The 19,756-nt window shown below is 44.9% G+C and overlaps 1 protein-coding gene across 4 annotated transcripts in view; it reads left to right on the forward strand.

Moving 5' to 3' along the window:
* The window catches only part of Sec31 (COPII coat complex component secretory 31), a 182,666-nt gene that overhangs the window by 53,939 nt on the left and 108,971 nt on the right, over window positions 1-19,756 (forward strand). For all 4 annotated transcript variants that reach the window (XM_084588119.1, XM_084588121.1, XM_084588117.1 and 1 more), the window contains exons 10-12: window positions 3,034-3,270; window positions 15,567-15,641; window positions 17,409-17,492. In XM_084588119.1, coding sequence (XP_084444245.1) covers window positions 3,034-3,270; window positions 15,567-15,641; window positions 17,409-17,492 — 396 coding nt within the window. The remainder of the gene's footprint in view (window positions 1-3,033; window positions 3,271-15,566; window positions 15,642-17,408; window positions 17,493-19,756) is intronic.

The raw sequence follows: 19,756 nt of genomic DNA on the forward strand, positions 1-19,756 counted from the left end.
AGAGTAGAAATGTCTCTCTTGATCTTTCAAAATTGCACTTGTAGAGAACTCCACTTCTTAAAGCGTATGACTGCAAGCCACGACGAAAAACAAGCGGTACTCTACCACCGCGTCCTTCCAGATAATCGATGAGCGACGCCAGCTCCGGGTCCTTGCGTTGAAGGTCAGCCATATGGGATTGAGTAATGGCCCCAATAAAGGGAAACTCGTCGGCGTTTTCTACTGCGGCGGAGTCCAATGGCGCGCGTGACAAGCAATCCGCATCTTGGTGTTTATGTCGCGACTTATAGACAACAGTAACGTCATACTCGACGGAGGCTCCAACGTGCTAAGCGCCCAGAAGGGTCTTTAAGGCTTGCCAGCCAGCACAAGGAATGATGGTCGCTGACAATACGCAAGGGTCGTCCATACAAATATGGTCGAAACTTGCTGATGCCCCAGATTATCGCAAGGCACTCCTTCTCCGTTGTCGAATAGTTCGCCTCCGATCGTGAGAGTGTTCGGCTCGCGTAGGCGATAACCGTTCTACTCCGCCTTGCCACTGAATGAGTACCGCGCCGAGGCCAACGTTGCTGGCATCAGTATGTACGTCGGTTGCGGCGTCTTCATCGAAATGGGCGAGTGTTGGGGGGTTTGTGTAGGCGGCTTCTAAGCTCCTGGAAGGCTTGTTCTTGATCGTCTCCCCACAGGAAGGGTATGTCATCTCTGGTTAGTGCTGTCAGTGGTTCAGCTATTCTAGAAAAATCTTGGACGAAGCGTCAATAGTACAAACAAAAACCTAGAAATCGTCGAAGTGCCTTTTTGTCGGTGGGACGTGGAAAATTTGACACTGCGGTAGTCTTCTCGGGATCAGGAAGAACGCCCTGTGCACTGACAACATGGCCGAGGAAGCGTAGTTCCTTGAAAGCAAAGTGGCATTTCTCAGGCTTGATCGTTAGTTGCGCGCCTTTGAGTGCTTGAAGCACGATGCGCAACCTGTCCAAGTGTTGCTCAAAAGTAGGCGAGAAAATAACAACATCATCTAAGTACACCAAGCACTACTGCCACTTGAGACCTGATAAAACCGTGTCCATCATACGTTGGAACGTGGCCGGTGCAGAGCAAAGACCAAACGGAAGCACCTTAAACTCGTATAGGCTGTCGGGCGTCACAAATGCAGTCTTCTCTCTGTCTCGCTGATCCACTTCGATTTGCCAGTATCCGCTTTTGAGGTCTAATGAGGAGAAGTACCTGGCATCGCGTAGTCGGTCGAGGGCATCATCAATCCTGGGCAGCGGATAGACGTCCTTTTTGGTCACGTTATTTAACTTTTGGTAATCGACACAGAATCTCAAGGTGCCATCTTTCTTTTTGACAAGGACCACTGGCGACGCCCATGGGCTCGTCGAAGGCTGGATCACATCGTCCGCAAGCATTTCATCCACTTGCGTTTTAATGGCGTCACATTCCTTAGGAGAAACCCGGTACGGGCGCTGGCATACCGGTAACGTGGTCTCATCGGTGATGATGTGGTGCTTGGCGACAGGAGTACGACTGACCTTAGAGCCTGTGGTGAAGCAGTCTGCGAAATCGCACAGAGGAGCTGAGAGAAGATTCCTTTGATCGGGCTCGGGGAACTATACAATATATATATATATAGTTCGCAGTAGAGTCGAAACATGGCACCGATTTTGAGAGGCATTGCCTACTTATGGCATCTCTGATTGCTAATAATTAATAATGTCGTAACATTGCCACTTGCACTTTAAATATTGCGAAAGCAATGATTTCTGTAAAATAAGAAGGCGCTCTGGCACTCTGGCACCGAAGAACACCAACAGCCAGTCAAGGCAGCACAAAAGTGGAGCACCGTATTGCTTCGTCGTCTTTTCTGAATCGCCCGTTCAAACCTTCGTCTATGAATGGCATGTGTCAATATTTTCAATATCAAACAGTTGAAGAATCTCCTCAAAGATTCCTTGCAGAAGTATAGCCTTGCTTAACTTGTTTATCGAATTCTCATAAATGAAAGATTTGATATGTCGATAGGTCGAGCACGGCACCCGTAAATGGCGCTTCGCCTAATGGAGCTCACGTGGTCACTTTTGGCGTGCAGAGCAGTGTTTGGCGTGGCCTTGTGCACCTGTGGCCACCCTAGTCATATAAGGCACTGTGAAACTGGGTGACATGAGAAATGTAGCATTTTGACAGCCTTCGGTCAAGCGGCACCATCATTTTTGTGACTCAGCCTCCATGCAAACTTTATGTATAATACTGGCCATGCAGTGAAGCTAACCTAGCTGATCAAAGGCTACCGATGGCTCTCACCAGGCTTGTTTCGCCTGTTTTGCTGCTGATGGCTTTGCACGTACCAATGGTACCTTAATTTTTATGAAAGATTGGATTTAATGTGCTAGTATCGGTAATGCGAGTAGGTCTCTTACGCAGCTAGTTACGAAGCACCATCTGCTTTGATGTGAAGCAGGCTAGGCTAAACAATCTCGGGGAGCGGCGGGCTGCCAGTGCATCATTGGGCGGCATGCTGCTACAGTGTTATTTACCTTTTTTTTGTATATTGAATTATCAGTAATGTTGAACAATTTTGCAACCCCATTGAGCTCGATATATCCAGATCGACGGTGTCTCTCCGTGTAATACCCTGCTTTGCTATAGTTAAGTGGCTTCGTCTTGGTTCCCAAGAAACGTGAATCCTTACCCTCAAGTCAATGAAAAAAAAAAATAGTGGTTCAATGTCATGCTTCAAACATTCAGAAGAATGGTATCATAAAGATACCTGATTAACTAAGATTGCTGCAGCCTTAATATTTAATATATGACAGTTTTCAAGCACTTTGCTGTGTGTTGTAGAGGTGTTGTATCCTATCGTGTCTTTGAATTATGTTTTTAATGAGGGTAAAAAAATAAATTTGCAGAAGCAGCAGTTCAAGTCAGTGAACATTTTAATTCTGGTACGGTTGTCCGGTAATTTGGTTGTTTTCTTTTCTCATGGGTGGTCAGCACGTGACATATGCTACTTTTGGCTTGTTTTTACAGTTCGGAGGCAAGCTGATTTCATTTACCAAGCAGCAGCAGCAGCAGCAGTCATCTGGGGGTGCTCCTCCCGCTCAGTTGATCCACATCAGTCAAGTAGTAACCGAACATGCCTTGATGGCTCAGTCCTCTGAACTAGAGGCTGCACTCAGCACAGGTGCCTTTGCCGATTTTTGCCAGCGCAAGGTTCAAGACTGCCATGAAGACAGTAATCTCAAGCTAGTCTGGTCCTTCATTCAGGTGCGTGCATCATCCGTGACATGCTGTGGATATCTGCAGCTGTTCCTGTTGGTTTTTGTTTTGATAATTTACCTACTCAGTACCAAAACACAGCCTGTGCTAGCTACTTTCACATGAGCTCTTTATTTTCTTCTCGGGTTTTTTCCGAGGTTATTAGGTCCAGTCTCGTGAATGGCTTAAATGCTGTGTTACAGTCGAACCTCATTATAACGAACACGGATATAGCGAAATATTGGTTATAGCGAACTAAATATGAACTTTGGTTGGCCATGTTTTATTTTTACCCCGCAGGGGGCACCTGTTAAAGCAGCTGTTTGCGTGTACTGTGCGACACCACGGACCCCAGCACCCACGCTTAGCCGTGCGTGGCATCGCTGTGTCCGGGGAAAAGGGGATCCTGGTGGTTGAGCCGATGCCGAGTGTTCGGACCTTTAAGGCCCCTCGGCGGAGGCAACACACCACTTTGGCCCCAGCTTCACGTAGACGGCACCTCCGGGCTGACCCACCCAGGGGAAATCGGCAGTCGTCTTTTCCTGTCCTCCCCTCCATCTTTCACTTTCCTATCTCCTTTCCTACAACTGTCCTGTCCTCTCCTCTCTTCTTGGTTTTTCTTTTTCTAGGGTTTTCTAGGCTAGGGTTAACCTTGTGTGGCGTACCACCCTGAGTACCGCCATATTTGGTTATAGCTGGGGTGTACAGCTGGCATGGACTGGACTTGGTTGCAAGTTCCTGTCCTGCCCCCTTGTTGGGCTCCATGGTGGGCGGCTGGCACCTTGGCCGAACAACACACATATTACATGGCTTCTTTTACTGTAAAAACTGATCGCCTAAACAAAAAAAGGCGCACCGAAGAAATTGCAGAATTCCTGCAAAAACCTAAGAAAAGCTTCCCCAAATATAACGTCGTGCACTCCGAAGTTTAAGGAAAGCCGGCCCGAACTTTGTCCCCATTTCTAGTGCCAAAATGTTTCTCAGCTGTCCTTGGTCCGAAATACAAAGTCACAAAAATAGCAAACGGAGACCTACTGCTTGAATTAAACGACGAAACACAGTATGCGAAGCTTCCAAACCTCCACTGCATTGGGGATGTCAATGTGACCATCACCGCCCATAGATCTTTGAACACCGTGCGTGGTGTAATCTCCGATAATGACTTCCTCCACATAAGCGAGCAAGAAATGCTAGAAGGTCTTGCAGAAGAAAATGTTGTAAATGTGCACAGGATAACAATCCGAAGAGAGGATAAAGAGATACCTACTAAACATCTCATTCTCACATTCAGCTCAAGCGTACTGCCAGAAAAGATCGAAGTAAGATACCTGAAAGTTGAAGTCCGACATTATATACCGAACCCCCGAAGATGTTTTAACTGCCAACGATACGGCCACGGATCACAAAGTTGTCGCAGTCGCAAAACATGCGCAAAATGTGCTTCGAAAGAACACCAGTCTGAAAACTGTGATGCCTCATCGCCACACTGCGTGAACTGCGAGGGGGATCATCCTGCCTATTCTAGATCATGCCCAAGTTGGAAGAAAGAAAAAGAGATCATCACTATCAAAACAAAAGAGAACATTTCATTTACAGAGGCCAGAAAACGACTTGCACAAACTAATCTTTTTCTATTCACTGGAAAACCAGACTATGCGGTTGTAGCGTCCAAGGGCGAGGCACTACACCGCAATCAGGCGTCTGCCAAGGTGTCTTCGGAACCTGAGGCAGGGCCATCCTGCTCGCCCCAGGCAGAAGCAGCAAAGGCTGCTCTGCCAGTTTCAAAAGAGGGCTTGCCGACCATGGAGTCGGGAGCCCGCAAGGTTTCCCCTACCAGGGGGAGACCTAAGAATCGGTCGTCCGTACCTTCACCACGGACCTCCAGCGCCTCGGGTGAGGCGATGGACTTTTCCCCCAGCACTTCTGGGCTGCAGGGGAGGAGGCACTCACTTGAAAAAAAAGGGAAAACCACTTATAACCCCTCCTGAAGTAAAGTAACTTTTCTTAATCCCCAACATATCATAATGGCTTACATAGTACAGTGGAATTGTAGAGGTTTATTGAGAAATTACGCAGACATTACAAATATCCTCACAACCATGACACCCACAGCTGTGTGTCTTCAAGAAACAAACCTTGGGCCTCAGCACACAAATATCTTTAAAAAGTTCAAAACTTTCCGAAAAGATCGAACGCATGCTGGTAGGCTGTCAGGAGGTGTCGCCATAATAATACAACCTGATGTCCCTGCCAGACAAATACCACTCAAAACAAACCTTGAAGCAGTGGCCGTAACCATCATAAGCCACAAAACGATAACAATATGTTCCCTCTACATACCACCACAACTCTCAATTACACTACATGAATTAGAAGACTTGACTGAGCAGTTGACAGAACCATTCTTGATTGTTGGGGATTTAAATGGGCACTCTCACTTCTGGGGGAGTGACCATACTGATACCAGAGGACAGATCTTAGAAGACTTTATACTTTCAAATAATATATGCCTTTTAAACACCGGGAAGCCGACGTATTGTTGGCCCAGCTCTGGAAAAATGAGCTGCATTGATTTAGCCTTCACATCTCCATCACTTTTTAATGATTTTAATTGGGATGTTTTAAATGACTCTCTGGGAAGCGATCACTTACCGACAGTTTTAAAGTTATTATCATCCACACCCATCATCCCATCGAGGCCACGGCGCTGGAAACTCCACCTCGCCGATTGGTCGGTTTTTAGAACGAACGCTGCGCTAGAAAAAGTATATTCTGAAGATTTGAGCGTAGAAGAAATAAATGAAAGGTTTATCGCGTGCATAATTTCAGCAGCACTATTATCCATTCCACAAACGTCACAATACGCAAGAAAAAAACACAAAGTACGGTGGACGGAGGCATGCAAATTAGCCAAAAAAGAACAAAACAAAGCATGGGGCATCCTCCGCAGATATCCGACACAGGAGAACCTGATTAACTACAAGAAAGCCAAAGCCAGAACGCGGTATGTCCGGAGAAACGCGGAGAAAACTTCGTGGCAAAAATATGTGTCCTCGATAAAAAGCTCGTTGCCCTCCAAAAAAATGTGGGAACAGGTCCGAAAATTTGCAGGAGATTTCACCCCTTATACATATCCTATGCTGACACCACCCGGAACACAAACAACATTAGAAGAACAAGCGAACATTTTAGCCGAACACTTTGCCAATGTGTCAAGCTCATCTAACTACACTCGCACTTTTCAAAAGCATAAAACAACAGCAGAAAAGCAAAAGCTTCCCCTTCGGACAGGTGTAAATGACGACTACAATGCACTTATAACAATACATGAATTAAACAGAGTCTTATCTTCTGGAAAAAAAAGAGCACCGGGACTTGACAATGTACACTATCAAATGCTCGCCCATCTCTCACAAGCCGCTGTAGAAGCATTGCTGAATTTTTTTAATAAAATATGGACGACTGGCAAGATACCAGAAGCTTGGAAAAAAGCCATAATAGTACCATTTTTGAAATCAGGCAAACTCCCCACATGTCCTGGCAGTTACAGACCAATAGCCCTAACCAGCTGCATTGCAAAATCTTTTGAAAGCATCGTAAACATCAGACTAACCTTTTTTCTTGAATCCCGGCATCTTCTCGATATACATCAATGCGGCTTCAAAAAGGCATCATCAACAACCGATCACCTTGTCCGCCTCGAGAACACAATCCGGGAGGCGTTCAGCCACAGGCGGCACTGTGTCGGGGTCTTCTTCGACCTGGAGAAGGCCTACGACACCACGTGGAGGTTCGGTATCCTCCGCGGCCTAGCAGATCTAGGTATCCGTGGCAGGATGCTGAGCTGCCTGAATGACTTCCTGACGAACCGTACATTTCAAGTCCGTTTAGGCGCAGTATTCTCCACGACTTTTGCACAAGAAAACGGCGTGCCGCAGGGGTGTATTCTAAGCACAACTCTCTTTATAGTGAAAATGAACTCGTTACCTGCAATAATCCCAAAGTCCATAATGTACTTCGTCTACGTAGATGACCTGCAAGTAGCATGCACTTCCTCCAACATATCCACCTGTGAGAGACAACTACAACTGACACTAAATAAACTAGCTACCTGGGCAGACAGCAATGGATTTAAGTTCTCTCCTCAAAAGACAGTGGCCGTTTCATTGAGACGAGGCTTACAGAATTATCCCACGTTATACCTCAACCAAACCATACTACCAGTGAAACATGAACATAAATTTTTGGGTATCACATTCGACAAGAAACTTTCATTTCTTCCCCATATAAACAATCTGAAAAAGAAAGCAGCCTAACCACTTAACGACCTAAAGGTGCTGTCGCGAAAACGGTGGGGGTCCGACCGAGCATGCCTTCTGCAAATCTACCGCTCCGTGGTGCACTGTAAGTTAGATTACGGTTGTATAGTATATGGTTCAGCTAGGACATCCTATTTAAAACGACTAGACCCGATACACAACCTTGGATTACGGTTAGCAGTTGGCACGTACAGAACATCCCCAATAACCAGCCTCTATGTAGAAACAGATGAACCTGCATTAAAGGACAGACGATGCGCCCTAACATGTGCATACATCCTGAAACTTCTCAACCAAAACATCTATGTCATTCAGTAGTCACGGAATGTCCCTCTAGGACAGTCTTCAACAACAAACCCCGGTTGATTAAGCCGCTTCTCATGCGCTTTGAACAAATGTGCCAAGATTTAGACATTAGTGAATTGCCAAGTATTGCCCCAAGAAATAAACCACTCCCACCATGGTACACCCTCCCAGCAGTCTTCGACCTCACACTAACGCAGTTTCAAAAAATACGCACACCACATGAGCATATATCACAAGAATACCTTGCATTAAAAGAAAAATATAAAAATTGCATTGCATTTTTTACAGACGGCTCAAAAACTAAAGACTATGTTGGCAGTGCAATAGTACAAAATAACACAGAGAAAATAACACGACTACCCCAGTGTGCATCAGTTTTTACAGCCGAATGCTACGCTGTCTGTGTTGCTGTGGAGAAAATATTTTATAAGAACATCAAAAACAGCATCATCTACACAGATTCATTAAGCGTCATCAGTGCAATAAACTCCAAAAATGCTGTTCAACCACTGATAGGAAACATTATACACAACATAGTAAATATCACAAGAAGAAAACATACTATCAAATTCTGCTGGGTACCCAGTCATGTTGGGATAAAGGGTAATGAACGAGCAGATATATGCGCAGCAAGTGCGAAAAATTTACAAATAAAGCAAATCAACATGCCACACAGAGACGGAATGAAGTTAGTACGTACGAAATTACGAGCTAAATGGCAGGCTGATTGGGAAAGCGAAGCAGAGAACAAGCTTCACTCCATAAAGCCCATATTAGGAGAATGGCAATCATGTGAACATCAGAAACGTTTCATTGAGGTAATTTTATGTCGTCTGCGCATAGGCCATACGCACATAACACATAACTTCCTACTAACGAAAAAAGGCAAACCTGTATGTGAAATGTGTGGACATGAGCTAACAGTAAATCATATTTTAATCTCATGCTCACAACTCGAGGAGCACAGGAAAAAATATTTTACTGTATTTTACAAAGAACACATCCCATTTCATCCCGCATTGCTTTTAGGCCAAGAAGCACTTGTTGATTTTTCACTTGTTTACGGATTTTTAAAGGAAGCCAATGTTTTAAACCAAATCTGAGCATCATTACTGTAGCCATTACTGATCGTCTAACCTTGCGGTTGGCGCATGATAGCCACAGTTTCTTATGCGCCATAAAACTCCATATAACTAACTAACTTTATTTTTACGACATTTATTCTTCTATAACGAAACCGAAAACGTGAGATCCGCCGCGATATCGGCTGTAACGAAGAAATATTTGGTCGACTCAAGGCTCAAAACTATAAATGTAGCATAAAAGAATCAAAATAAATACTGAAAGTCAATTCCCAACTGCACTTTTCTTTTTTTTTTTTTTAACGTTTGAAAAGTTGTAGAAAGTTCAGCAGTCTAGAACAAAAATTGCGCGTTTGGCTGGTCGCGCTACCTATGAACTGAGGGCAGAAACTATGCAAGCTCGCGTGACGACAAAAGGCCGAAGGGTGGCGCCACTTGCCCAGCGGTGAAAGCAAGTGCAGCAACACTGGCAACCACGGCAACTGCGAGAGGGTGACTGCGTGGCGAGTCTTCCCCCCGCATACCGCACTCTTTCATCGATCAGCGGCCGAAATGGCAACGAAGAGAAAGGCGATCTCGCTCGAGACGAAGCTTCAGATATTGAGAGTTGTGGATTGTGGCCGCAAGAAAAAGGATGCTGCATCGGAATTCAACGTTCCACTAAGTACGTTGTCCACCATTTTGGCTGCAAGAAAGACGATTGAGGTCAACACCGAGGACGCCATAAAAGCTGACCGTAAGAGAGTTAGGCCTTGCCATTACCCGGATGTGGAAGCGGCTTTGTTCTCGTGGTTTAAAGATGTAAGGGCACGAAACTTGCCAGTATCCGGATCACTCCTTCAAGCGAAGGCCAACAGCCTGGCCTGCATACTGGGACATGATGATTTCCGTGCAAGCAGCGGTTGGCTGCAACGTTTCAAAGATAGGCACGAGATCGCATGCCACACTTTGTCTGGCGAAGGTTCTGCTGTTGATGCGGAGTCGTGTGATAAGTGGCTGGAGAACTTTCGACCTCTGTTCCAGCAATACGACGAGCGCAACGTATACAACGTGGACGAAACCGACATATTCTTCAAGTTGTTGCCAGAGCGGTCGCTGGCAGTCAAGAACGAAACCTGCCATGGAGGCAAAAAGAACAAAGACCGGGTGACGATTGTCGTTGCCGTGAACATGGAAGGCTCTGACAAAAGACTGCTCACTGTCATCGGCAAGTCTGCACGTCCGAGGTGCCTGAAAGGCATCCGGAATGTGCAAGTTGGGTATGTTTCCAACAAAAAAGCCTGGATGACATCCAAACTTTTCGGAGACTGGCTGAGAGCTTTCGACGAGGACATGGAGAGGCAGCAGGGGAAGGTCCTTTTGCTCTTGGACAACTGTTCTGCACACAAAGTCTCTATCGTGCTGAAGGCAGTTCATTTGGTGTTTCTGCCAGCAAACGCAACTTCAGCTTTGCAGCCGTTGGACAAGGGCATTATCCGTTCGCTCAAGTGCAATTACCGGAACCGTTTGGTGATGCGTCTGGTTTTCGATATTGATCGACGCAAGTCAACAACCATAAGCATCAAGACGACGCTCGAAATGTTGTATGGATCATGGAATGAGGTGACGCAGTCCACAATAAGGAACTGTTTCGCGGATGCCGGTTTTGTTTTGCTTACCGTTGAAGACGAAGTCCAGCACGAAAACCTGGTAGAGCTGGACAGAACTTGGGATCGACTGGCGCTCCCAGGCATTGCATTTGAAGACTTCGTTTCGGCCGATGAGAACTTTGCCGTGGTGCCGGAGCTGACGGATCAGGAAATTGTGGATCGCGCCCTGTTGCCTGAGCATGACAGCAGCAGCGATAGCGAAAGTGATGAAGGCAAACGGGATGAACCAGCGATAAACAGTGCGGATGCCGCGGACATGGCCAGGAAGCTGAGAGGCTATTTGGAAAAGCTCTCTACGGCCAAAACTGCTGAAATAGAAAAGGCCCTCACGTGCGTGGACATTGTGAAAAACTTCATTCTGCGGAATGCTGTGAAAAGCCACCAGACGAAGATAACATCATTCTTCAAATAAATGACGCAGATCTGTTTTGCCAAACAAACGTTGTCCTGTTGTATTTCTGGTCCCATATTCCGGTCTATTTTGTTTGAAATGCCACAAGGAGACAGGTAAGGATTACTTCGTTTATAGTAGGTTCGAAGCCAAGAATAATACATTTCAGTATATCTTGAGTGATCGCGCGATCGAAATTGTGGATTTGTCAGCCGATATTTATGTCTACTGTTACAACGAATATCGGATATAACGAACTAATTTACTGTTCCGATGCTACTTCGTTATAACGAGGTTCGACTGTATTTGTGTGTCTAAAAATAAGTACAAAAGGCCTTGTGTAACTTTTATCGTAAGCAACCTACGTAGCAAAATTTTGGAAGTGCTTTTTTTTTTTTTTTTTTTTTTGCATGTGAGGTGGGCTTGAAGTTATGCTGGTCTGATGTACTGCATGTCTCTTATTTTATTATGCTTTCTTTATTCACTTCACTGATGCTGTTATCGTGCTTATTTCGTGACATCCACTGAATGTTGTGCCTAACGTTTCCTTTCATTTCCTGTTGTCAGCATCAAATTATGGGTGTATAGTAAAATCTCAGTGGTACGAATGTCACCGGAGCTGCGAACAAATTCGTATCATCCAAACTTTCATCCCGTGAACAGAATCTGTACTCAGAGAAACGGGGGAAATGCATTCATGCGGACCTGTTTATCGTTGTGAGGATTTATTTAGAGCCACGTTGGCCACGGCTCACTACTCGGGGCGAGTACAGTGTGACAGAAGTAAAACTTTTTGTTGACGATGTGAAAAAACTTCAGCGCAAATGAAATAGCCCAAAGGTGAAAAGAAGGGACAGGAAAGAGCGCTGACTGACAACTAATCTTTATCGAGCAAAAACATGCGCAATAAATAAGAGAGCGGTGGCAGAACAGTATGATGCAGTCAAACGTCACATGGTGTAAAGGGACTTAAAAGCGATAAAACACAAAACAGGTGATAAGGCTAAAAGATGATGGAACTCAAATATAATGTTATTCAGTTGATCTGGATGAAGCATTTAACAACAAACAAACATTGACGAAAAATGAATCGAGCAACCGCGGAATCATTGTCAGAAAAATCAGATGAGTCAACGCAACATAGTATAAAGGTCATAAGAGCGATGAAATGAAAACAGGTTGGAAAGGTAAAAGAAGATAGCACCTAAATAGATTCCGTTCCTGACAAATTATACAGTACATGGGCAATGAATGAGTCAGGCATGCGTGTTCAATAACTAAGATTTAACAACGGGCTTCTAAGAAGGCAAGTTCGCTCTCATAGAGTATTTTAGATGCTTCACTCACACACGCTGAGCCTTTTTGGGTTTTAAAGAAAGCTTCCTTTAATTCACGGCCTACGCTGTCTCGACTTCTGTCCAGAATCACAGTTTCAAGTAACCGAGGCATGCATTTATATTTTCAGCAATGAACCGCAAGATTGAACCCAGTTCCTTTTCCGAGAAGGCGTTCGTGTTCCCTCAAACATTCATTCAGGCATCTTCATTCAGGCATCATTTTTAGCACTGTTAAGCAAACAAGGCCATACTACCTACCAGTCTATTGTAAAGGAACTTTTAGCTGGTTTTAAAGACCTTAGTTAAGGTTTGGAATACACCTATGAATTGCCACAAGATAATAAGCTACAGTTTCTAGACCTGGAACTCCTCTTGGAACAAGGGAGGATCTGTTGGATGTACAAACCTCGCAGCCAGAAAGAACTTCTGTCCTATGAAACGTTCCATTCCAAAACAGTTAAACGGGCCATAGCGACATTGAGATTAGATTCAGCAATAAAGCAATCCTGTCTGCACTGCATGCAGGAAAGTTTTCAGTTGCAGGTTGCATGATTGCAACAAGGGTTTCCGCAGATACAGTCGAACCCGGTTATATCGAACCCGGATATATCGAATTTTGGTTATATCGAACTCACGGAATATCCCCTTGAAAATCCCATGTTAAAGTATAGGAAAGCCGCGTCATATATCGAACTTAATTTCACCGGTCGTTCGATATATCGAACTCCGCACCACGCACTGGAAAGTGTGCCTTCCCCAAAGACGATCGCATCACCTTTGGCCGTTTGCCGCGTGCCGTTTTCAAGCCAAGTGCGGAAGGAATGAGAGGGGTCAGTTCGGCGACGTCTGGTCTGGGCAACGCCGCGCCCATTCCCCGAAGGCGCGCATCTGCAGTTATCGTTTCCCGTGCGCCAACACATGACGTTTGCAAGCCATGTGCGTGGGTGTGCCCTCCTTTTGCCGAGCTATATCTCTCCTTCAGCACGCGCTACGCATGCGCCAAGCCAGCTCAGCCCGTATTCAGACAGGCGTCGGACGCTCTCTTCAGCGTGTGTTGCGAACCCTCTATGGCGCCTGCGAACGTTACAAAGCGGCAGCTCTCTCTTTGTTTTTCTTTTTGCGAGTCATCCTTTCTTATCGTTGTGCTGTTCAGACGTTAAGAACCGGCTTTTTCTCTTTTTTTTTTTTTTTTTCGGGAGTCGTTTATTCTTGCATGTATGAATCAACGAAAGCATGCGGTCAGCTGCTGCGATCATGACGCCTGCTCCAAGTGCGGCGTGATAAATCGAACCAGGCTTGTGCAATCAAGCCATCAGGGGCACTCTGCCAAGTTCGCTCCCCGCCACCGCAGGAGCTATCAAAAGATAAACGCGCCCCGACGTTATTGCTGCACAGCATCATGGCACACTGCCAAGAAATGAGCTGTGGATGAGACGACCGAAACGGAGTGACGCGCGCCATGGAGATGCAAGCGAAAACGCTCGCGATTTTTGCCGCGGCGACACGGAAACCTTGTTTTGAGCTGCTGCGGTGGCTCGAGCAACGAGAGGGACGCAGTTCCAACAAGTTTGAAATTTTTCGCTCGTCGCTGAGATCGCTTGCATGTGAGCGAGCTAGCTTTAACGCATTTTTTTTTTTTTAGATTCTCGGTGCAAAAGTGGAGGGTGGGTTCATTATACGAGTGGGTTGATTATGCAACAAATACGGTATCGTTCTTTCGCATCGTAAGTGCCATCACAAGCTGATTTCTGTATATCGAATTACCGATATATTGAACTATTTCGCGATCCCGTTCGAGTTAGATATATCCGGGTTTGACTGTAGTAATTTCAGCAGTGGCTGAATCCCTGCTTCAGAAGGTCAAGGGCAAGAAAATAAATGATAAATCGGAGAACAGGAGGATGAGACCAGTTGTTATTCCGTACACCCACCGTGCAGCACATAATTTGAAGAAAGTCGCTAACAAGTTTAAGGTGCCTGTTGTGTTTTTCGCCCCTCGTAAGCTGGCTGTATTGTGTTCCAGGATCAACAAGGAATGCCCAAAAGAGTTAACCTGTGGTGTAAAGCATACTCATATGTTTTTCGGTTGTAGAGAAGCGGTTATCTACCAGATTCCTTTAACAGGTGGCAAGGTGTATATAGGACAAACGGGAAGATGCCTGAATGAACGTTTGAGGGAACACGAATGCCTGCTGGGAAAAGGAACTGGGTCCAATCTTGCGGTTCATTGCAGCAAACGTAAATGCATTCCTCAATTACTTGAAACCGTGATTCTGGACACAAGTCAAGACAGCGTAGGCTGTGAATTAAAGGAAGCTTTTTTTATAACTCAAAAAGGCTCGGCGTGTGTGAGTGAAGCGTCTAAAATGCTCTCTGAGAGTGAACTTGCCTTCTTAGAAGCCCTTTTTTAAATTTTAATTATTTACCGCGTATGCCTGACTCATTTATTGCTCATGTACTTATTAGTTGTATATTTTGTCAGGAACGGGATCTATTTAGTTGCCATCTTTTTTAGCTTTTCACCGTGTTTTCGTTTTATCGCTCTTATGACCTTTATACTATGTCGCGTTGACTCATCTGATTTTTCTGACAATGATTCCACGCATGCCTGATTCATTTTTTGTCCGTGTTTGTTTGTTGTTAAATGCTTCGTTCAGACCAACTGAATATCTTAACATTATATTTGAGTTCCAAAATCTTTTAGCCTTATCACCTGTTTTGTGTTTTATCGCTTTGAAGGCCCTTTACACTATGTGACGTTTGACTGCACCTGACTATTCTCGCCGCTCTCATATTTATTGCGCACATTTTTGCTCAATAAAGATTAGTTGTCAGTCAGCGCTCTTTCCTGTCCCTTCTTCTTTTCGCCTTCGGGCTATTTCATTTGCGCTGAAGTTTTTCATACAGTGTGACTGTTGATCACGACACTGCCAATGCTTCAAGGTGACTGTAAATTATGCTGATCGGGATGTTGGCGACGTGTGAGTTGCGCGCACAATTCCCTCTGGCTAAGGTCCCAGATTTCCTTTCGTCCCGTAATTCGTATAAGCTATGTTCGTATCACCAAGATTGGGCTGTAGCAGTGGTCACCATCATGCCTTGCGCTGCTTTTGTGTGTGTGTGTGTGTGTGTGTGTTTTTAAGGACTTCACTTCTGTGATCATAATTGACATTGGGTATAGATGACCTCAATGCTAAAGTTTTGTTTAATTTTCTTTGTAGGCAAACTTTGAGTCATCACCGAGAGCAAGGATGCTTTCACTGCTGGGGTACGACCCTGACGATGTGACAAGCCAGGTACGATTTGTCTTTTATACTTCGAGCTTGACTTGTTAACTTCTTTTTGTGTTGGTGTTCGCAATTCAAATACAGTAAGGCCTCGATACGTTTTTTTTTTAAGAATGCGGGGAAAAAAATGTATTGTCAGGGAAAGTGTATAAGCTGAACTGGCTTATTTTGAAAAATTTAACTGCTGAACGAGGTACAAAGGCCTTTAGAATTTATAGTTTCATTGTACAGAAGTATAAATTAACATGTATAAACATTCAGTGTGCACAGCTCCTTTTTAGCTCTCACAGTATTCAGTCCGTATTTGCATTGTGCTAAGTGCATAAGAGATTTGGTAACAAATCCGGTTCGAAGGTCACTTTCGTGGTTGTATCCAGATTCTTTGCCCCCACACCAGTGACTTGTGGAGAAGCCATCATGATGGTTTACAGTAGCCGCGTTTTTGCTCATGCTGCATCCCCCAGACCCTGCCCGCTTGCATTCAAGTGAACAGTTGTAGTTATCAAATGGATCGTTCATATGACCCTAAGGCACCCCAAAGAAGCCACCGTGTTGCTCCTCGTGAAGTCAAGTTTCTTCAGGAACGGGCGCTTTATATGCTGGCTCGTTGGCTTTCTTTGATGCTTCGCCCCTTTTGTACCTAAGCACCGCAGGAAAGCAGTTGCGGCGGGTGAGCGCTGCTGATTAATTTTCATGTCGCGAGCGCTCGTTAACACCTGTCCGGTTGATCGCAAAACATATTATGCGATGACATTTTGTTGAGATTTCAAACATAGTAACTGGGAGCGTATTAACCTAGAGTAAAATAGTGTAACTTTATGGACGATATTTTAATGCCCCCGATTTTAAGCGCATGAAACGGGTAATCGTATGAACCGGGAACATATCAATGAGGTTCTACTGTATAAATAAATTTCACTTTCTAATTCACTGACTATCACACTTCTGCCTTTAGATATATGAGCTCTTTTAAGACTGTTAGATATTTGAGACAGCCTGCAATGTTAGTGTTATGATGTGTCAAGAATCTTGAAGGTTGCACTGTGCATATCAAAAGTGCCCATCTCTGCTTTCTGGATAAGTAGACTTACATTCTTTGATTATGCTGTTCCGTAAGGTCAGAGAGGTTGTTACTTATTGTTCTCTGATTGCAGGGAGAATTAATAATTAGTCCCTCGTTAGAAATCTTTACCATGAGGGAGTTGATAGCATGTCAACTCATAGGGCTTCATAGTACCTCTGAACTTATTGGACTGCTATACTGTTTTTTTTCATCAGGCACTCAATTAAGACCTTTTGCATTTCAAAAATTTCTGTAGGAAAATAACAATGAATGTAATGATGAATTTCACTGGTCAATCCAGAGCAGCTTTACAGCTCCGCAGTGGCAATAGCTGCAGGTTTGGTAGGTTCAATCTCGATTGGGTTCGTGAGTTGCACTGATCGTTTCAGAGCAACTTACTCTGTGGTAGAGGGCTCTCGCACTTGACCCACCAACAGGGACTGATTTAGCCAGGACTCCAAGGGTGCATTCTTGTCACTTCAGGAAGAATCGCCGGGTCACATTTTCCCATTTTAATGCAACTTCAGGTATCGCGGGTTAACCCGGTAAAAAGGACACCTACTTGAAAGAACTCAATTTTTGACATGCTGCTTATGCAGCTTTGCTTAGAAAATGAAGCCTGTGTCTTCATTTTTCGTGCGACGCTCCTTCGTCAAATCCTGCGTAGTGTCCTTAGCGGATGCTCTTTTTTTGTTTTTGTTTTTTTTCACTAGCTTTCCCTGGCTGGCCAAGAGTCGGAAGATACCGATGACCAGGACCTCTCTAATGACCTTGCCAGTGTGTCGCTCAATGCAACGGTAGCATGGCCTTTCATGATCTTCCTTGTCATTGTGTGCATGGTAGTGCACCCTGCGACTCATTGCATTACACGATCCGGACTTGAGTCTGCGTTCCTACAGAAGTTATGCCACAATGCATATTCACTCAGTGTGAGATGTTCTATTATCAGACAAACTGTATGCGAAATATAGGCTATGCTAATAGTTTTGTTTGTTGCATTAGTGCTATGCTGTTGTTAGTAAGACTCAGTGGAGACTGCTTTGCAGCAATAATTGCCTAAGGCTTAAAGAACGGGCGTCTATGAACAGCATTTGCTGAGTGCTTTGTTTGTGCAGTGAGCTTGAGGGTGGTAGGAAAGAAGCATTACTGGAAATGGCCGCGACATTATGAAGGATATTAGTTGGTTTATTATTATGTTCCCTGCACATTCCTCACAGGTGCTTTTGTCGTGAGATTAGTCATTAGGTGCTGTAAGCTGCCACAGATGATCACTCAGAGCAAGGGATAAAAGTGCACTGAGAAATGTTTTAGTGTTGCTAAAATGACACCTGTGTTGCTGCAGTACGGGCTTTAATTAATCACTTGTGGGAAAGTTGCTTGTGACAAAAAGCTAAGGGCATGTCAACGTGGAGTTTTAATTGCCAAGTTAGTGTAGGTACTAATAAAGATTGCTCGTGAATTTAGTGTTTTCAGGCTAGTTTGAACATGAATACTGGTAGCTGGCATTTGCAAACGAGGTACAAAGGCAAAATTGGTGAATTTTATTTGTTTCAGTTTTCTGCATAACGTTTTTATTGAATTTAGCATAAAACCCCGTCTGTTTACCTTGAATAAAAAGGTTGGGATGCTTCAAGGACCAAGCTTTTTCACCTACCGCACATCCCTTTCAAAGCATGTATACTTTGCACCTTTCATTTTGCTTGCGTTAGCCCCTTAACGGTTGGCATTCTTCTCCTAAGGGAGCGCCAAGTGATCGGCATGTTTTCAACTTTCCGGAATTGGACTGCCAAGATGCACTGTAGTAGTTTACCTAAGTGGAAGCTGCATCAGCTATGTTGTCACAAAATATAAAAGGCCTTGAAGAGCATTTGCTTTTAGAAGGTGGCACTCCTAATATTAAGCGAAATTCGGCTAAACCCTCAGGAGCAAACTGGTTGGAAGTTGAGGTAAATTCAGTACTTACTCTTACTTACAATGCTTACCACTTACCCTTAATTTCATAATTTGTTTTCATTTTGGGGGGGCACTTGCCTGTGTACCCGAGTTGTGCTAAGGGAGGACGCAACTCCTTCGGCACCTCGTGTCATACAGCCTGGGTCGCAGTGCACCCAGTGTGCTGCCTACTGTGCTGCCTCCCATTCCGAGAGCTAACTTTGAATGCAATCTGTGTCACTGGCAGGCAGGTGTGAACCTATCGAATGAGCTCACATCGTAGTCTGTACCATCATCGCCAGACAATACTCGTGAACTTAACAACCATTAAGGAGTTAACTGACTCATTGCTTGGTATACTACTGGTGCCATCCTGCTTTGTTTGTTTTTCTCTGCTTTCTTTCCCATGTCTTCTTCCTTTTGCATGTTCTTATGTTGTGGCTAGAGTGATGAGGATGAGGATGATTACTCGGAGGAGTACTCAGAGCGGTCGAGTACTCCTTGCTCAGAGTACAGCGAAGTAAGTGACTGGGCTTCTTTTTCTTTCTCTTATGCTTTCTGCTTCTCTGGAAGCCTGTTAATAGAGCACTTGCCACTTAATGCTGGACTAAACTGCACTCGTGACAGGCATGCGCTTTGGTTGTATTCTGCTTTGATGCTTTGCACTTTGCTAGACCTGGGGCCGAATCCACGAAAGAGTTCGCTTTGGAACGCATTCGCTTTCTCTCTCGCCGCCTCGCTCCATTGGTCGCGTGTCGCCTCCGCTGGCGATGATGTCATTTCGCGAAGGCAGAACCACGGATTTTGTTGACGTCACGAGACATGTCAATCAAATGAAAGCGAATGCTTTCGGTTGCTGTGTGTGGAACTTGGTAAGTGGCGTTCGCTTCAGCGCAAGAATCATGCCATACGTGCCCCCCGTCGCCCCGCTGTTGTTCGCAGTGCTCAGCGAATGTGATAGGCGGCTTCGGTGGCTGTGCGCACATGACGATCCTTTCGACATGCCTGACGATGCCTTCCGAAGGCACTTAGACTGTCGAAGGGGCTTGTACGCCGGCTATGCGAAGAGCTAAAACCTCACCTTGGCCCAACGAGGAAAAGCGTGCTCACAACAAAGAGGAAAGTACTC

This window comes from Amblyomma maculatum, chromosome 1 (genome assembly GCF_055883805.1).
Source record: "Amblyomma maculatum isolate TAMU_Amacu chromosome 1, ASM5588380v1, whole genome shotgun sequence".
In the NCBI taxonomy this organism is placed as follows: Eukaryota; Metazoa; Arthropoda; class Arachnida; order Ixodida; family Ixodidae; genus Amblyomma; species Amblyomma maculatum.